General features: G+C 39.2%; 1 protein-coding gene across 3 annotated transcripts in view; it reads left to right on the top strand.

The window, feature by feature from the left end:
* The window catches only part of iffo2b (intermediate filament family orphan 2b), a 28,364-nt gene that overhangs the window by 743 nt on the left and 7,994 nt on the right, over positions 1-19,627 (top strand). For all 3 annotated transcript variants that reach the window (XR_001661833.1, XM_007549525.2, XM_016670472.1), the window contains exon 2: positions 19,126-19,186. Coding sequence is in view for 2 of the 3 variants with exons in the window: in XM_007549525.2 (XP_007549587.1) it covers positions 19,126-19,186 (61 nt within the window). In the remaining variant the exon portion in view is untranslated. The remainder of the gene's footprint in view (positions 1-19,125; positions 19,187-19,627) is intronic.

Here is a 19,627-nt window from a genome sequence, read left to right as displayed (position 1 = left end):
TCCTATTTGAATGGACTTCAGAGCGACACACTGGCCCAAATCTGGCTCACAATTGCACTCTCCTGCACTTTTCTCATGGTCCTCATTTGGCCCTGAATGACTGCTCTGACTCAGGGTGACTCTGGCTTTCTGAACTAAGCCAAACACCAACCAGCAGCGGCAGCAACCTCAATCTACTCTAGGTCAGAGCAGGCTGCTTTGTGGCCTCTTGACCCAGTCTGGATCCCACAACACCTGGCTGTGTTGCTAAGCCGTGTAGGAAAGGTTTGGCTCAAAGTTGCTTTAAGACATTGCCTGTCAGTCTGTTCATCTGAATAAGTCAATCTTAAGCTTAAATCCAGACAATCCAGGTTTTTCGTTCATAACTTATTTCATTCTAATGCTTGAGCATTTTCAAGGGGATGTTTTGCTGTTTGCTAAGCCGTTTGGCTTTAAGCTATTAATCATTCAGAAACAAATTGGTCCTAAAAGCACAATGCATGAACCAGAGTTGTGTTTACACATAAAGGAGGACTTAGAAAATTTACAAATTTAAATAGCTTCCTGAAAAATATAATAGCCTTTCACAATGACACCATTTGTTCTTGTTTTTTTAGTTGAATCTGTGAAAAGAAGCAGTGTTAAGAGAGCATGAACGACAGAGCAAGGTGATTTCCAGAGATTTATTTGCAGCTTATGGTTGTCAGCTCGTCCTGAAGAGGATGAGGAGTGCAACTAAAATATTTTTAACATTTAAAAATGTAAAATGTGCTTTATTCAAAACAGAATATTTATTTTTGACTGCTTCTCAAATAATGTATTAACTGACTCATGATAATGTCATCTATAAATGTACATAGACAGAACAGATAAATGCTAAAGGTAAGAGTTGAAGCATTTGTTGTGTGAAACGTTGCACCTTTTGTTGTTCTGCTCACTGAGTGTTATAGGCTGATACTGGCAGGTTAATTAATCTGCTTGAGCCAGCCTGCAGTCGTCTTCTTAACATGCATGTTGCTTGTAGCTTGTGACTTGTAGCTTGTAGCTTGTGGCTTGTAGCTTGTAGCTTGTGGCTTGTAGCTTGTAGCTTGTAGCTTGCCAACTGAAGTTTTAAAACAACATTACCTTCAAAAGAATGACGGGTGGCAGTCCTTTATTTTCTACCCAATGTTTTTCCTGACCAAAATTGTTTCCAAATGGCTGAATTTATTTTTATTGTAGGTGAGGGAAAAGTGTAGGAGCCTCGATTCTGTCTTCTGACCGATAAAGACTTGCAACTGCGTGGGTGGGCACAACACTGTGCTGCTCTTTGGTTCATACACACAGAGAAAACAGACACTCCAGCACTTTTTGGCTTCCAAGTTAGAAGTAGGAATGGCACAATGGACAATTTTAGCTATTTAAGAGCGTTGGTGTGCTTTGACACAGTTACTGGTCCATAACAATCCAGCTTGACTTTCAGGAGCTGCTCATCTGCTGCAGATTATATGGTTTGACATGATTTGTAGAGATCTTTCTATGGTCTGGTGATGAAGACATTCAGGTGACTCATGTTAGCAGAGATTCCTCTGTGAACTTGGTGATCTCAGAAGTTATTACTCATTAAGTTAGGCTTTGTTGCTAATTGGTCAACATATTGCTTATTGTACTTTGTGGCCTGTTATGTCTTCCACTAATGTTTTATGGCTTAGTTGGGCCTGATGTAGCATTTGTCTCCATGAGCCTCATTCTTTTATCTTTCCACCCTTTTCCACGTGAGTCCTGGACAGATACAAGAACTGGCTGAAAAAAACATGTTTTTAAAAATACATTAAAGTTTTCTACTAGTCTGAAAACTTCTAATAACTAGAATCCAGCTTCTTGAAAGCATTAAAAAACAATAAAAAGGAAAAGAAAAGGACACCAGTTGACAGAAGTGTTTTCTGAGTTGACGTCTGGTTGGACATACGTGGACAAAGCTCCTCTGTAATTGCAGTGAAGAGATGGCAGACATAATTACGTTTGAGCTGCTCCATATAAAGGATGTGAAAGCCGGAGGAAATTCCTTTGCATGGCTCAGTTGGGGAGTCATATGAACTGTTGTTTCCTTGAAGACTCACCACAGCCTCCCCGTCCTGGCCGACGTCTCCACCGGCAGGCAGACTGCTAGAGGAAGCCGTTGCCAAGAAGCTCCGGCTTCTGTTCAGCATCATGACTCAAGCAGAGAGGCATTTTTACAAGCCCCTGTCTGCTTGGTGAGGTCGACTCTGACGACCACTGACTTCCCTGACAGCCACTGACTCAGTCGCCCTGAGCATGTGTGCTCTCCTACTCTGCTGGGAAACCGAATATCCCCCCCACTCCTCCCCTGTAACACTAGCATATCCTTTTTTGTGCATTTCGGCTTGAGGAGATGACCCACAGTAGCTGGGAAAGCATCCAAATAGAAAACATCCTGCCTGAAATCCTAAATTTGCCTCCCGTCAGTCAGAAATAGAAGCTTTTGACTTGACAGATTATTAAAGCTTTCTAATTGAACTAATCAGGGTTTTATTTATCAGATACGATGCTTCCCTGCTTTACATTTAAGCATCTAAATTTAAATTCCCTCAACATTATGAGGTAAAATATCTTTTCCAGAGGATTAGTTTTATTTGAATCAATTTTTATGACAAAGTATTCTTGAATTCTTTTTCATGTGGAAAAGTGAGAAACAACACACATTCTTTGGTTCTTTTTCTGGAGTGATAAACATTGTAATCAATCCCCTCCCTGCGCTAAGCTCAGTAATTGCATCACTGTGCTCACTGCCCGGTTGTTTTGTTTCTCTCTCCCAGACTAAATCCTCTTTACTACAGTCACGTTTCAGGATTCAGTCCCTCAGCTTTGTCTTGCTGTGCTCTCTCTGTTCTGCGCTCTTTGTGTTCAGTCACTCCTTCACTCCACCCTCCATCAGCCCACCTAGCCCTCTGATTCTCCCTGTGCCACATGCAGACTGCTTTGTAAGGCATCCTCGCTCCCAGAGGGTCTCCAACCCATCCAACTCTGTGCTCCGGTGCAGCGCTGTTGATTTATCAAAGTATTACAAGTTCGGACGCACACAAAAAGGTTGATGGCCAGCTGCAGTCATGCCTTAATTCATAACTCGGTTATGTAACCCGTGGAGAGAATTAAGACGTTTAAAAGGCTTTTTTTATTTGAAAAATAGTTGCCTGGATTATACTGACCATGGATATATATATATATAAAAAAAACAAACAAAAAAAACAGAAAACTGCTAGATCTGCAAATGTCATGGGGACAAAGACAAGCTTTTACTCCATGTGTTAAATTACAAGCTAAGCTGTTCTTTGAGTGACATTAAAGTGAAACAGTTTAATGTGAACAACCACAAAGCTGCTTATGGGCACGTTCACTCTGATAAGTGGTGTGTATTATCTGTCAGTCTATTTGCATCTGATTTTAAAGTCCATCAACTGTGCTGAGTCTTCACCTTTGCTGCCTTTAATTTTATTTCTAGCTTACAATACAGCTTGGACAGACTAGAGAACCCTTGGAGAATTTCACTTCAGTCTTTTTGCAGAATGCATTTCACACAACCAAAAGGATTTTATTACTTGCAGTTTTGAGGGTGGGCATATAATATGTAGAAGAAATGTGTGTTACTGCATAGTGTTTGCTTTTTGTTTCTTAAAATTAGCTGCCGCTAATAGGAGTAAATATGCCAAATCTGTTTTCAGATCCAAGGGATTATTGTTGCTCCAGGTGTACAGGATGTATTTCTGGATAAAAGAAAGCTCTTTAATCTTTCGTTAAGAGGTTTGCCCACATCCTTAACTAATCCATCCGCTTTTTAACCTCAGAACAGTGTTTCTTTTATTCCCTTCCCTCCACAAAGAGGAGAGTTGAGGCGGAAGTATTTTACTGGAGGATTTTATCTTGCTTTTGGGCTATTTTATCTTTCCAAACTCTTTGAAAGTTAGTTAGCATTTAGATGATGGGCAAGACAAGGATTCATACTTTTACAGCAGCTTGTATGTGCAGTAATGTTTTGCTTATATGAGATGTAACACCATGTAACATCAGGTACTTTGCATGCCTCCTTAGTGCCACAGTGTCTGGACACTTGGTTTACCGACTCTGTCATTGACAAACGACTGCAAAAAGGAGGATAAATAAGGTCACTTTCTTGGGACTTTTCATCTTCATCTATTGCCTTATTCTACGGTCTGGCATCGACATGAACTTTACCACTTGGGTTGGTGGGGCTTGGAAGTAATTGCCTGCATTGTGTTTAAAAGGCTTTCAAAACTTCGGCTGGCACTGATGAACATGTCTGACAGCTGATAGCACTCTGCAGACGGGGAACAGATAAAAGCTCTTGCGGACAGTTGTCTTCATTCGCAGATTTGTTTAGAGTTTGCATGTTTTATTTTTTGCACAGAGGAGTTTCGGACCGTTTTATGTAGATCACTGAACTGGAAGACAGATATAGACAAAAAGAGGGCGAGTTTGCATGTAATAAAGGCCCGAATGGATGTAGATAGTGGTAGCTTAGGTCAGTTCTAAGAATACACCCTGCATGGTGTACAGTTTGTGGTACATTTTTGCATAAATTTCGGATGAACAGAGGCGTGGGACGCACCTATCAGGTTTACTGATAGACACACACATAAAGTGGCTCTCAAAGTCTGTACACCCCTGTTAGATTTTCATAATGGTATGAAAATGATACCATGATAAATCCTTTCAACAGTGTACACATAAGTGTCAAATCCTTAAACTAACTCTGTCTGCCAGCTAAATTCAATATAAGTAACTGTAAGTAAAATTCAGCTGCATCCTTTTGCTGACCCCATCGAGACGGTACTAAGAGTCACCATAAAGTGTCAGTCAGGAGAGCAATACAGACAAGTTCATATGAGGATTTATATTCCTTTGCACAGTGGAAATGTGGGACAACATGGACGTTACAAAAACTGGAAATTTTTGTACAGTTTTTGAAAAGACAAGGTAGAAACTGTTCAGGGAGGCTGCCAAGAAACCAACAGGAAAACTAAAGGAGCTGCCGTACTTTATAACAGAGGCTGGGTGTGTTCTGCATGTGACAACAGTTCCCTGTGTTCGCCATAAGTCCGGGATAAGTAGTAAGGTTTTGAAGCAGAAGGCTTTTCTTCTGAAGAAAAAATCCGGTCCTGAATAAAATCTCCTGAGTGACACCCTCCCTGCGCTAGAACCTTGTGGGAGAGTGTGTTATGGTCAGATGAAACCAAACTCACATCTTAAGGCGATAATTCTAAAGGAGCATTACTGAAAGAACAAACGTCCCACAGTGAAACATGGTGGCGGCAGCATCATGATCTGGGGTTACTTTTTTTTAACGCTAGACCGTTTTGACAGTTCTTCTACAAACCTGGAGATTAATTTCATTTTTCAGTTCTATAGCAGATTCAAGCATCCATCCAAATCGACAAAAGAGGGATTTCATGTTAGGAAAATAAAATGTTTGAAATGGAAGTTAAAACTCTGAGCTCACCTGAAGAGAGCAGGTACTAGCAAATCATAATGTGACAGACTCCTACCAAAATAATAATGAATGCTCAAATAGAATGAAAAGCTTCTTAAATAAAGTTTAAGGGTGTGAAAATCTATGCAACCAGGTTATTGCGCTTTTCCCCCCCTACAAACAGATCTTTTTCGGTTATATTGCATGTGACATTTGTCACGTTGCAATGTAGAAAAAGATTAAATTTAATAATGTCACCATGGTCATATTTTATACATTACAGAAACCTGCAAGGGTTCCGACTTCTGCTGCTTTTAAGTTTGTAAAATCTGTTGTGCTGCTGGATCGCCGCCTGCAGCTTACAGGACACAAAGCAAACCAGAACTGTCTGCAGGCCTTTGCTTCCTGCATGAATAATTCACATACAGCTGAATTTAGTGTGTGTGTGTGTGTGTGTGTGTGTGTGTGTGTGGGGGTGTGTGTGTGTGTGTGTGTGTGTGTTTTGGATCAATGCAATAAGATTTCAGCGAAGCCAGTTTTTACGGGTTTTGATCCTGGTTCATGTCTTTATCAGCAGAGTTTCTTCTTTCACAACAACATTTAGGTTTCTCTAAATAGAAGGACAGAAGTGTACATAAATTTAGGTGAACAGTTCTCAAGATTTTTGGACAAGAAATATTATGTCCCTGATGAAGAGAAACATGCAGTTCAGCCTTTCTTTTTCCTTGCTGCCCTTCTTATAAGCCAGGCCGTCTATTCAGGACAGGGATTTTCTCTAAGCCGTCACCTAGCACCGAGGCACCGACATCCATCCAGGCCTGCATGGCGCCCTGGCATGCAGCTGCAGCATTCAACATGGGGCCTCTTGAAGCGTACGTCTTCCCGCTGCTGAAATATGGCGGGACGGAAAGAATCGGAGCTCAGTTCTCTGGGACAGAGAGCTCCAGATGAGACCGTGTGTTTTGTTTTGTTGTTTTGTGCTGCTTTGCTCCTGTAGCTGCTGTGTTTATACAGAAAGGGTTTGTTCATCACACGGATTCAGAGTTCGTTTTGATGCTATCATCATATTCACACATATTTACAGTTCTCGGTGGATCTATTAAACATGTAAACCTGTTCTTATACCTGTACCATAAAAAAAATTAACCACGGCTGCAGTATGTGATCTTTTCTTTATTACCGCAAACATGAGTTCCCCCTCCCACTTTATGAGTCCCATATTAATCATAATCCACAGGGAACCTTGAGGTAATTTGAGCTTATTCTGTAGATTAGGAAGGAGATCTAAGCACACATTTCTTCATTACAAACACACCTAATCCTCTTTTCCACTTCAAACAATTTAACAATGCTGTATTATTAACTACAAATAGTGCATTGAGTAGTATAAATACTTCTTCTGATGAGTGTTTTGATTGTATTAGTTGTGATAGTCTTAGTTTTTGTATCTTGTCTATCACTTCATCCCTGATTTTCTTGCTATTGATTTCTCAAAATGCTACTGAGGCAACAACAAGCTAACAATCCACATAACCCTGAATTAACCAACCCCAGTGTTTAACATGGTGGTGGCAGTATCACGCTGTGGGCGGTGGGGTTGCTCAGCAGGGACAAGGAAGCTGGTCAGAGCTGGGGAAAACATGGAAACTATTTAAATTTACAAACAACATTTTATTAGTTAAATCCATCCGTAGTGGTCGGGGGAGCCACCGATAGTTTAAAGAAGACTAAAAAATTATATAAAGATGTGTTTTTGAGGCATCAAGGGATGGTTCTGTTACTTTACAGAAGGAGCGCAACCTAGAAAAAGTTAGCAACTTTAACATCTCTGGGGAAAAACAAATGAAAGGAAATGCAATCTGTTGGGATTTTCTCCTCTGTTCCCGTTTTCCTCTCAGTTCACTCTGCCTGCCATGTTTGGAGTTGCTACTATGCACCTGCGGTTGATTATTCATGGGTATTGATACAACTGAGAGCAATGGCTGGCTGCCATATTTAAAAGTCCAGAAAGGCACTTGTCTTATGAAGTGAAAAAATACTACAAGAGGTTTTTATTGTGAGTCTTGCAGCCTTTGTAAGGAAAGTTAGTAAAACCCATTAGCGTCTTTCTAATTGCAGACATTTGCTAATTTAACAAATACCTTTTGTTAAATAAAGGTATATCCTCTCTTTGAAGCTCTTGCCCCCATTCTCAGGACCTGTGTGTGCTGATCCAGCATGCACACTCAATAGCCTCTGTTTTTCAAAGTCTTGTTATAGCAGAGGAGAAGCCTGTTTTCCAGGCACCTCGGGCTCATGGACTGAACACACCATCACATGCACATTACAAGGGTCATATATAATGTTGCACTTGTGCTGGTGGGAAGGTGGCATGTGAGAGACTTGACAGTGGTGTTAAATCTGACTCGACTTAAAATGCAACCAACTGGGTGAGTCTTTCCTTGAAGCTATTTACCAATTTTGAGGTTGCAACAGATTTAATTCATAAACTGTCTGTGGCAAATATTTCCTTCACACTGTTTCAGAAATATTGATTGAACTGTAAATATGGGCAGGTTTAGGAGAGCAACAGTTTTTCTTGTTAGCCATTTTCTGGTTCATGAAAATCAATGTCCAACTGCCTGCCTTGAATGCCGCGTTCTGTTCTCTCTCCTATTTTAGAGATATGGGAAGAATATGCAAGTTTTAATATCATGGATTACTAAATAAAAGCTTCTAAAAACAGTGATCAACAAACAAAATAAAGTATTTATTACAAATGAGTGTTATGTTTTTTTTTTTTTTGCCTCTAACCTTGGCACTCGTGATGTTTAAAAATATATATATATGTTTTTAGAAAACTACAATATATCTAAGCTGCATTTATTGTCTCCTTTCATTAAATGTACCTAAAAAATACAAATTATATTTTCTAACAATTTTCAGTATGAGGTCTGACCAATTATGATTTTCAAATTACAAGAAAAAAAATACTGCAGATTATTGGATAGAGAAAGCAGTTTTAAATCTAGCAATATGTAAATTAGAAGAAATTATTTATGCTTAAAGCTGTATCTGATTTTATGTCCAACTTATAAGAGGGGATTCAAGTAGACGCTGACTCATGTGTTCATAGTCAATACCAGTGAATGCTAGTTTTAATCAATTTTTAAGTAGTAAAAAATATATATATCAGTCTTCTTTTTACTATTTGACCAACCTGTCACCAATCGGGGGGGGGGGGTTAAGGGAGAGTTGACTGACTCATCAGATGCTTCATTGGTGCCACTCTAAAGGTTATAAGGATTTCAGTATTTAAATAATTAATAAATATGAATGTATTCAGTTCACAGTCTTTGAACATAAAGACAATTAGCAAACCAGACAATTAAACAAGAACTCATTGATAAAAGTTCTCCAAAAAAGCTGCTATTCATGCCTTGAGATGCGTAACATTTTATTCTGTATTCCCTGAATGAAACCGTCTCATCTCTGGATTTGACCCTTAGTGACCTTCCATTCAGTTGCACTTGCTCTATTAAGACATGAAGATACAGGTGTGTGTACATGAAAGTCACCTGAAAGTACTTATTGTGGTAGTTATATCTATTGGCTCTATTATGTGTCAGATAGCTTCACTGCACACACCCTGACCAGAGAGGATCCGTGCCAGCAGCGAACATCCTTTTATCCTCCTTTATATTATAGTGAAGTGTCACTCCCAGATGTGGCCCAGGCTTGCAGCTTGTTGTCTGTGCTCCTTTTCCAATCACAGAAACCTGAACATCAAAGTTCCACTTGGTGGGATTTTTAGGACACCAAGTTAGCTGGATTGTGTGACTCACGTCAGCCAGAAACCGAAAGCTATTATGCTTGTTCTGTAACACGGGTTGGGATAAATTACAAAAGTGTGGACATCACAACTCAATAGTGCAGTGGTGGGATGTGTTGGATGGAGAAAAGAAAAAAATCTGTCCCCCACGTCCAAGCAGCTAAACAGACATATGGGAGAAAAACAGCAGCCTAGAATGAACAAGTTGCATTAAAAACTGATCCTGTTAAGTCTTACTTTCTGATTTCATTATGCAACTCCTGTTGACAGAAACTCTGTCAGGTATTCCCACAAAACATGTAACTGCAAGCTATCATAACTAAAAAAACAATTAGGTTAGGGTGTTTTGACTCTGGCATGTCCTTGCAGTTGGAGGAATAACTGCCTTCACTAACAGTCAAATGTAATTATCTGAATTTCTGACACCACTCCCAGGTCGAATCTAATAGTTTAAACTGCTTGTAATTACTTGGAAGCGCTTAAATGTTTGTCGCTTCTTTGAAGGAGATTCTAGCTAATCAACCCCCAGGCCAGAAAAAATAAAGCTGGATTGGCGTGGCTGTGCGAGCTGAGCAATAATTCATCCTTGCGGTGAAAACAATAACAACTCGTTCACACACCCATCAGCACACCTTTGTTTTTAAGCAAAAATCAGTTTGATAATGTTTCAAGACCTATAGGAGTTAAACGTGTTGCAACACTCTCAGGCCGTTCGTGCGAAGTCAGAATCTGCTGGTGTTCAACCAAACCATCTGATTATTAAATGCTTCTTCATGGTTTTGCAGCTTTCCAAAGAACGCCAGAAGCCTTATTTGCATCCAGTCTAAATGAACTGTGGCTTGTTGTGATGCACTCTGTGCTGGTGTTTTGCCTGAACCTGTATATTTAGCTCTTATTATCTGGAAATTCATGAGAAGTCTTTTCATAGAGTCAGGATTTAAAGCAGCTTAGGGTATGTGATGACTTGAGATCCTCTGACACAAACAAAGCTTATGGAAGCTTTATGTGTTAAACCATGCGCCTGCGAACACGTCTGTAAGTATGTTTTAGGACATACCTGAATGCCACATTTGTAAATATATCTGCAGCAGTAAATTACTTAATGCAAAATGACTGGGAGATACTGTCCACAGTAATCTCAGGTTAGTTTTATTACCCTATTGAAAATGTTACATAATCGTAAAACATTTTTTTATCACACAGGCAATTGTCTAGATACAGCCGTAATCCAACTCAGCTATTTATTTTGAGTTATGTATTCATATTTGAGGTGAAATATATTTGTTTTATATCTAACAATAAATTGAAAAATAATTTGTTTTCATTTTCATTAGAAGGCTGAATCCAATTCTTCCTTTCACCACGTATCATGGGTCACAAGACTGGACCCAATAAGCATATAAAATTTAGTCAATCAAATCAATCAAATTTTATTTGTAGCACATTTCAGCAGCAAGGCATTTCAAGGTGCTTTACGTAATTAAAAAAACAAAATAAAAACAGCATGTGACATTGAATAAACAGTAAGAGTAAAAGACAAATTAAAGAACAAAAAAGTATAAAACAACCTTTTCACACTTTAATGTCTTTTATTGTCATTTCAAGAGACAGACCAACCCAAATATGTGCGTAGCTGTAATGTGAAAAGAAAAGGAAACATGGCTTTCTCATTTCCTAGAAATGTGCCATGCCTTTGTAGCATACAACCTGAGTAGTAAAAGCACCTCTCTCTGCAAATAGATGCAAGTCGATCCCTGGGGGTGTCTCTCTGTCAACTCTGCACATCTTGATACTAACATTTCTGCCCACTCAAGCTTAGATACAATTGGATATGGGCTTTGACTAGGCTATTCTAACACATGTACATGCATTGATCTAAATCTATTGAGCTTTACCGTTGCTATAGCACTGACTGTATGTTCAGGGTGGTGGTCCTGGTGGAAGGTGAAGCTCTTCTCTAATATCAAGTCTTTTGCACTGAGGATTTCTCTATACTTGGCTCCGTTTAAGCAGTTAGTTGCCACAATGTTTTTATGAGCATAAGACTAAATAATGGGCTGACTTCAAGTACACAACACAGACNAAAAAAAAAAAAAAAAAAAAAAAAAAAACTTTCTTCCCTTCCACTAAACAATAATATACTAATTTTCCATATTATGGTGTATTACATAAGAAATATATTATATCATCCAACCTTTTGATGGTCGGATGATATAACCATCAAGAACATTAAGAGTTGTGTGTTTTACTTTGACCTGGCATGTACGTACATGTTATACCGAAGCATCAGAGAAAGCAAAAGTGTGACTCATTGGAAGATCAGTTGCAAAACCCGACATCAATTAAAAAGGAGAAATCTTTTATCTGTCACTTGTCTAACTGCTGTACCGTACAAGTAATGGGGCCATAAATTTTATTTAAAAAGTCCCGATGAACTCAGAGGAAGGCTTGAAGAATAGAGGTTGGATTTTTCCGTTGGTGGGAACAAAGGTTCTCATAAACTTTTTCCATCGTGGATCTAAATTCACCTCATTCAACCTTTCATAATCAGTCAGTGTATGTATTGAAATATGACCTGTGATATATCACAAGGGGAAACCAGGCTGTCTTTTTTATTTTTTTATTTTTTATTTTTTTACAAATTGTAGCCTTCAGCCGAACAGTGACAGCTGCCAGACATCTTAGAGGCAACATGTTGCTGTCACATAGCAACACCAAAACTCCTGCTGTTATTATGTCTGTATCATTTCTGCTTTATGGGGGTTATATTTAAAACTGTCTGTCCTCGCAGGGCATAGAGCAGAAGAATCATCCAGCAGTGAATTATCATCCTCTGTGCACCGTTTAGGTGACTGAGTGAGTCAGGAATTCATCAGCTTGAATATCAAATGCTGCCTTCAATGGGCGGAAGACGTGGCGACAAAGGATTATGGCGTGTGGTCGAGTTGGGAGTATTTATCAGTATCATTCAGGGAGGCAGAGCAGAGAAATGAAATGAGATTTGACCTTGATATTTTGTCTCCTTGGCAGAGGCCCCTGAGCAGCCAGACGGTAGGCTCCTGAGCTGCTTCACATACTCGTCTGATCCATTTCACATGACTGCTTCATTAGCGTGCTACACATGTGTCTCTGAGGAGTCAGGGGGAAGGCTATAGATTACAGGATCCTGACAGTCAATCGATGACCTACTGTGGGTCTGCTCAGGGGAAGAATAATTTGTTCACTATTTTACGTCTCTGTGCAGCGGATGTACGTTTCCTGAAAGCTCCACATAGAAAGCTAAAGTCACTGAACCGCTGCTGTCAGCGAGAAGACGTTACAGACACGCCTATGGAGTTTCCTGAGAGAAATCACATGTTTTCTGTGCATTTATCAAAGCTGTCTATGACATCATTTCATACAGGCCACATAAACTTTGTAAAGTATTTGTCCAGCATGCAGCCACACCCATTTTTAATTTCCTGTTCCACGAATGCTTGCAATCTGATGAAGTGATTGCCATAGTCCTAATAAAATCTAAATGTATTTTTAGTTGTCTAAAGCGGTAGAGAAAATATGTTTATTTCTGGTTTTACATTAGTTGTAGACCAATTTTCAACATAAATATATGAGAAGTAAAGCATATTGTGATTATATGCTATAAAAGAAGGTACAGTATGATTTTATGTGAAACTGAATGGGAAAGGATTCATGGCTTTAATTTTTCATACAAATATGTTTCACAATAAATAAATAAATTGGAGTGATTGATCTTTTGCCTCCAGAGATTCATAGCTCATAGCTATTTTTCACAAATCTAGTGATTGGCATGAAAGTTGTTGTTGAAAGAACACCATAAAAACTCAATATTTATGGAAGAAAACCCTACTCATCAAAATGAACACACATATGGATATATTTGGTCAAGAATTACTTATTTTACCTTTACAAATTTAGTGTGTCGAATGTAAACATAAATGTCCAATAGTCGAGAATTGAAACAATAAACTTTAAATTAAACAGGGCTAAAATAATTGCCTGAGGGCCAGCAGTGGTTTAGTCTTGTCTTAACACAAAGGATCCTTGTGTCAACCTTTAATTTGACATCTGATTCATAGACTCACACTTTCCACAGCATCATATAATTTAAACAGGGTGTTGTCTGGCTGCAGATTTGATTCGCAATGAGCCACATAGGCCTTGGAGTATTACACAAAGCCACACCTCAGTGTTTTCCTCAGGGCCTTTTAGGTATTTACTGTGTGTTGCATAAGATAACTATCCACCCTTTGGAATTCCAGCAACTCACAAATGTTTGATCTTCAAAATTATTAGTTTGTTGGCTTCATCAGAAAGAAAAAGGATAACAGGTTATCATTAAATCAGCTTGCGTGCCACAAAGGGTCAACAGGGTGACCAAAAAGAATCAAGCTGGAGAAGATTATCAAATTTGGATGTTAACAGGATGTGTTGGAGCTGAAGTGGGTCCTCCAGCGCAGCGATAGGAAAACTCAGGCAGCTCACGTGCAAACATAACTCCCAGACACACTCCAAAGTGGAAGGAGTGGGAGGAACATTATTGTTAAACAGATAAAAAAAAATATGAGAAATTATCTGTTGGGTCTCAAGGACTTTCCCTTGCTGTGTTGCAACAGGCTTGTAATTACATACAAGTATAATATTCCAGATGGAGAATTAGATTAGATACTTGAAAACATGTGCAATGACTCCCAAATATTTAACAGTCTTTGTTATTTACTTATTTATTTTTTTATCTAGCTGATGCGAAAAATGAAACAAAATTACTTCACGGGCTTCTGCAGCTCCAGGCCTTTCTGTGAGACCACAGTTATGGTGCTGTGAGGAAGCATTAGTCACCTTGCAGATATCTTCTGTTTTTGCTTTTTATCACACTGAAATGGTTAAGTCCGAACAATATAACCACAGTAAATACAGAAATAAATGTTCAACTTGTGATTTAATTTTTCAATTTAATTAAAACATTTTTAGACACAAAAATGACACGTTTTAGTAGGTGTTCATTCTGTTACATCTGGCAAGAAATAACAGCATGTCAGAAGAGCAGCATTTTGTGATGATCTGGGGCTGGCTTGCTGCTTCACGATCTTGACAACCATGTTGGAGAAATGATTGAAAATGACCTTGACCTCAAGTGCCTTTCCCTGTTAGAAAGGCACTTGATGCACCGTGTTGTGATGGTATTGTCTCACACAATGCCATCACAACACGGTGACAGTACCGATAAATATGAAAAAAAAGAAAGAAAAAGAAAAAGAAAGTTACATACTGCAGCTTTAAGAAGACAAAACAATTCAGTTTCAATCTGAGTAAACTGGGCTTTGCTCAGCAGGATTGACTGTGTTCAGACTATTCCCTCAGCGTGGATGTAGAAGTGTTGCATGTTTGTAGATACTTTTTGTTTTGTGCATTTCTGTGCACAAAAGTCCACCTATGAATGATTTAAAGAAAAAACATAAGACAAAATGAAGATTTTGGGTCGACCTAGTCAAACTCCAGACCTAAATTCATCTGAGATGCTGTGGCGTGATCGTAAATAGGCAATTCATGCTTAAAAACCCTCTAATGTGACTAAATCAAAAATAATTCTGCAAAGAAGAGTGAGCCAAAATTATTTAACAGGAATGGAAAATAAAAACCTACTGCCACTTACCCAAAACAATTCTGCTGAAGGTGACACAAAATGTTATTGGGTTTAAGGGTAGAGCTTAGATATACAGTGAGCCTGACCACAACCCAACCCAAAATTTTGGCCAGTCGGGTTAAAATCATATGCTTGATGGTTGGGTTGATCTTCTGTGATGGGTTTTTATTAAGCCTATAATATATACAACACAGAGAAAACTAAACGAGAATGCACAATATAAAGAGCAGTAGGCAGTGTACCCCGTTGAAGAAAGAAAGTCAGTCAGAGAAGTTAATTAGACTGCGACAAGTGCAGTACAACTAATGCACGTGGTGCCCTGCCTTATTCCGCTCCTATCAATCACACATTTCAGAAGATTTGCGCTTGACTCACCTGCAGAGACAACAAGCAACAAAATAGAGCTGGAAGATGTCAAACAAAAGCTTAAAATGGAAAGAAGTTACACGACCAAGCTAGCAGAGTTCAAAATCAGAAGTCTGGAAGCATTTTAAACGAGTTAACTTTGGGCTCGGGCCTCTAATTAGAGTTAATTAGTAAGTCAGATTGGGCTCTGACATAATGTCTATTGGCTTGGAGTGAACCGGGTTGGATTTTTTAGGCCAGATCTAAACTCTATTTATGGCACAATTACTTGCTTTCATATTAGGCCATGTGGGTTTGGAAAGATTTTTCCTCTTAAGAACTTAAGTCATAATTTGAAAGCAGCACTTTGCATTTACTCGGGTTATATTTCTTTGAAATTAAAGTTTAACAGAGAAACATTGAAAAGAAACAAATAAGTGAAAACAGTAGAAATATACAAGTGAATGAAATACTTTTTCACAACATTGCACGTTAGATTTTGATTTACTTTTGGGAGACATCTGAAAGAATTTGTTTGGCAGTAAACAAACGTCTTTGAGCTGACACAGACTCCAACCCTCCCACTGTTTTTGTCCTTGTAAGGAGACTCCTGGTGTTTGCGTTTTGACTCAGTCACGGCAAAGGTACAGGAAGATGTCTCACAGAGAAAACCGTTTTATTTTAATGCTTAGACATGCCTGGCGGTTGTCCTTTAGGGCTTTATTAACTGTCCACTCTAAATAACATGGAAAAAGCTGCCACTTTAATAACAAAGCAGACTCTAATACATTTGACAGTTAATATAAATAGCTTTGACGCACATATTAAGTTTCCCTCCTGATGGGCGTTTAATTGCATTGTACCGTTATCACCTCCAGTTGGGGTGAGTACTGAAAAGGCCGTGGCAGAGGCCAAAGGAAGTGACAACACAAGTGATGAAAATGCTGTGACAAGCATGCGTCTGTGGAGATTGTGGTGCAGCTGTGAACTCCGGTGACCTCAGCCGGAGGTCTGCGGCAGACTGACCGAGTGCACCACTGCCAGCATTTTGTTTAGAACAGGGCTTTCAATCTGGAGCGATCTGGCTCAGCCTGCTAAGGAGTACTTCTTTCTAATTAGGCAGAGCACATTCAGTGGCTTCTGAATGAAAACAAAGCTGAGCTTTGTTGGGAAAGTGGATTTCTAGTGACACATGTTCCACCTTCAGGCTATATTTTTGCTTCTCCATGGCAAAGGCTGTGGGTAAGTAATGTTATGTAATCTCTCTCTCTCATGTAGTAAACATATAAGTTGTGCCATGTACACTGCCTCACCTTGTCTTTTTAAACTCTCACACTCAGAAACTCAATTTTTATTCTAATCCCCCTCAATATGGCGTAGAATGACTCATCCTCACATGGCGCTCTGATACGGTGTTTTCACTTCACACGCTATAATGAGTTTTTCCTTCATTCTGAACTCTGCACTCTGTCGGGAAGCCTTTTTGACTCAGCTTTGTTTCTGTCTCATATCACACAAGATGAGTGTGTATTGGGGCCATGCCCCATACAGAAGGCTAAGCCCTCTGGGGTTTGTGTGCAATGCACACAGCAAGACAATGAAATTGGCTGCTAATTTTGTTTAAGTACAGCTGCTGTGGTCAAGAGGAGCAATATGACAAGAGGGAAAGCAAGAGGGGAAAACCAGAACTCCATATTTAACTATAGCTTACAGCTAATTGGAGGCTCTGGTGCTTTATTATTAGCATTGGTTGAATGTTTTCCCCACTTGTGGACTGATTGCCAGGAGCTCAGTTAGAAAAATTTATGTTTTTCCTGCAAAAGAATCCTATCCTATTATACCAATGAGAACATTGGCATAATGTTTTCATTATACCAAAAAATCATTATGGCAAACATGCCATGATAACCACCTCACACCACGAATTTTAAGTGAACATTTGATGATAAACAACAAATATGTTGGCTTTTAATTATCTTTGTCACAGTGCACGAAGCCAGATGATTTCATTTCCTATTTTTAATGGTGTACCTCAAGGGTCTGTTGTAGGAGCAGATCAGTTCATGCCGTTATCAGTCAACAGTCCTGATAACGGCCTCGCACTGGCCTCTGTTGTGAAAGTATTATTTAATTTCAGTCAGTTTATTTGTAAGTTAAAGAAAGACAAAATGAAATAACCAGATATTTTCAACTGTCAGATTTTATTCATCTAAAAAGCTGTTGGTGTTTTGATAACATGTTTCTGCAGTATGGCCGCCATTGCCAGACTCTCAGCCCTTTTTTTCACAGGTGATATAATTTAATCTGGCATCATCTTGCACTTGTATGTTTCCATATATGAAATTGGAATCACAAAATAAGAGACATGATTGACATTAGCTTCAACATCATGTACACTTAGACTTGGTCTTTACAAGAAATCAGGTGGTGACCATAATTAGACAATAGGTCGTTTGGAAATTCAAAAATCCAATCTTTTTCCAGTTTGTACTGCTGATAATGCACTCTTAGGTTTGGATACTGTTCGGGGAGAAGAATAAAAGTTACTTACTGTCAGTATTAGTGATGTGTTCAAAGTGAAGTCAAGGGAAACTTGAAAACTGTGTTGAGAGGTGATAGGGACTCATTTCATGGCACAGGCCTTAAACTGTGCAACATTTAAGGCCTATTTTAGCACAATAAAACGCTATTCTGTATAGTAAAAATTCATTGCAGTCTAAGAATACAAAGCACATGAGCTCTTTGATATATTGCAATGGTGTTGCACAATGCACCGAGACCAGAAGATCTAACTTTACAAGAAAGTGAAAAAACATCATAAAGGTTTCAAGGCACCTATGGCACTTTATTTTGAAAACATTTAACCCCTTTGTCAAGGTCAAATATTGGCATGCAGTGTGCTACTTTTAAAAGTATAATAAAACTGACTTTTCTGAACATTTTCTGAATAAAAGGTCCTTCTCTTGATTTGATTTTTATTTCACAACAATCCCCAGATCTATAACATCATCTTAGAAGGTTTTAAACCTCACTCGAATCCAGAATATTAATACTCTGATGTTCCTCTAAATTTACTTATGGTGAAACGAGAATGATTACTTTTGTAGGGGTTCGTTATGGAGCCCAACATGAACTAAAGACTTGACCCTCCAAAGTCTTTTTTGGAAAGCAAAAATCTTTTCTAACTTAAAACGTCCTAAGTACTTTACCACTAGATGATCTCCTTATAATCACCATTTAGCCTAAATCTCACACGGACACCAGCATCTTCCTTCTTTAAGTGTATTTTCTCATAAAATTTCTGAGCCTGTAACTGAAGATGTAAGTTACAGTTGGGTAAAATTATAATGCAATCATCCATTATACTGTAATGAATAAGTACATGTCTATGTCAATTTAATTTGCACAAATCTTAGTCGCTCTGATGGAATTTAACAGACGCAAACGGGACGCATATCTCCCACTCCTCAGACGTGATGATGAACAAATGGAGCGTGTTAGCATGAAGGAATTCAGGCTGCAGCAGAAACACTCCACCCTCCAGTCACCCAAGAGTCCCAGCAGTATTCATGAGCAATGTTTGTTGTGTTTGAAGAAAGACCAGCTTTCCATTCATCCTTTTGAGTTTTTATTGAACCAGCGAAGGCAACAAAGGAGGAAGAGGACAAAAGCGTGGAAACAGAGGGGGCAGTGGGTGTGATGCCACACTGTCAGGGGCGCTTTGTAATCAGAGACGGGAGTGTTATTCCGCAAAAGTACCATTAAGCCATACGTTGGGCCTCTGGGGGACTGGATCCGGCAGTAAAAGTGACCCACCTCTGTTTTCTGTGCTGTGTGTTGCAGATGGGAGGAGGAGCTATCCAAGCGAGAGCAGCTGGAATCCACTGTGGAATCCCTACAGCAGGTTTGGAAGCATAAACATTGAAATATGTTCTGTGATCACACACACACAAACAGATATTTGACATCTTTCCACCATTATAAGATTATAGGAAAACAAGCAGCCTCACAATAGGGAAACTGAGGCTACATGGCGCAGGATAAGCCAGCAGCATGTGTCCGATCAGAGTAACCTCATTACAAAGCCATCAGAAGAGGCTGCTGGCCGAGATGCACAGGAGATAGAAGCGTTAAACACCACCAGCAGCCTGCCAGTATGCTGCCGCTCGGAGCAGGAAAAAGGAAGCAGATGTAGAGGGAATGAACTTAAAGTGTATCACCTTAAAGCTGTAACACAACACAAAGAGCCGACCCAGCTGGTAATAGTCATTCATCTTTTTGGCATCATCTCCCTTTTCTGCTTCTGCACCGATCGATCTGTGGCTGCACGCATGTTTGTCTTATG

The sequence above is a fragment of the Poecilia formosa genome, unplaced genomic scaffold (genome assembly GCF_000485575.1).
Source record: "Poecilia formosa unplaced genomic scaffold, Poecilia_formosa-5.1.2 Scaffold2, whole genome shotgun sequence".
Taxonomy (NCBI): domain Eukaryota; kingdom Metazoa; phylum Chordata; class Actinopteri; order Cyprinodontiformes; family Poeciliidae; genus Poecilia; species Poecilia formosa.
The sequence above is the reverse complement of the archived record's forward strand: the minus strand, read 5'-3'. Positions and strand labels throughout refer to the sequence as shown.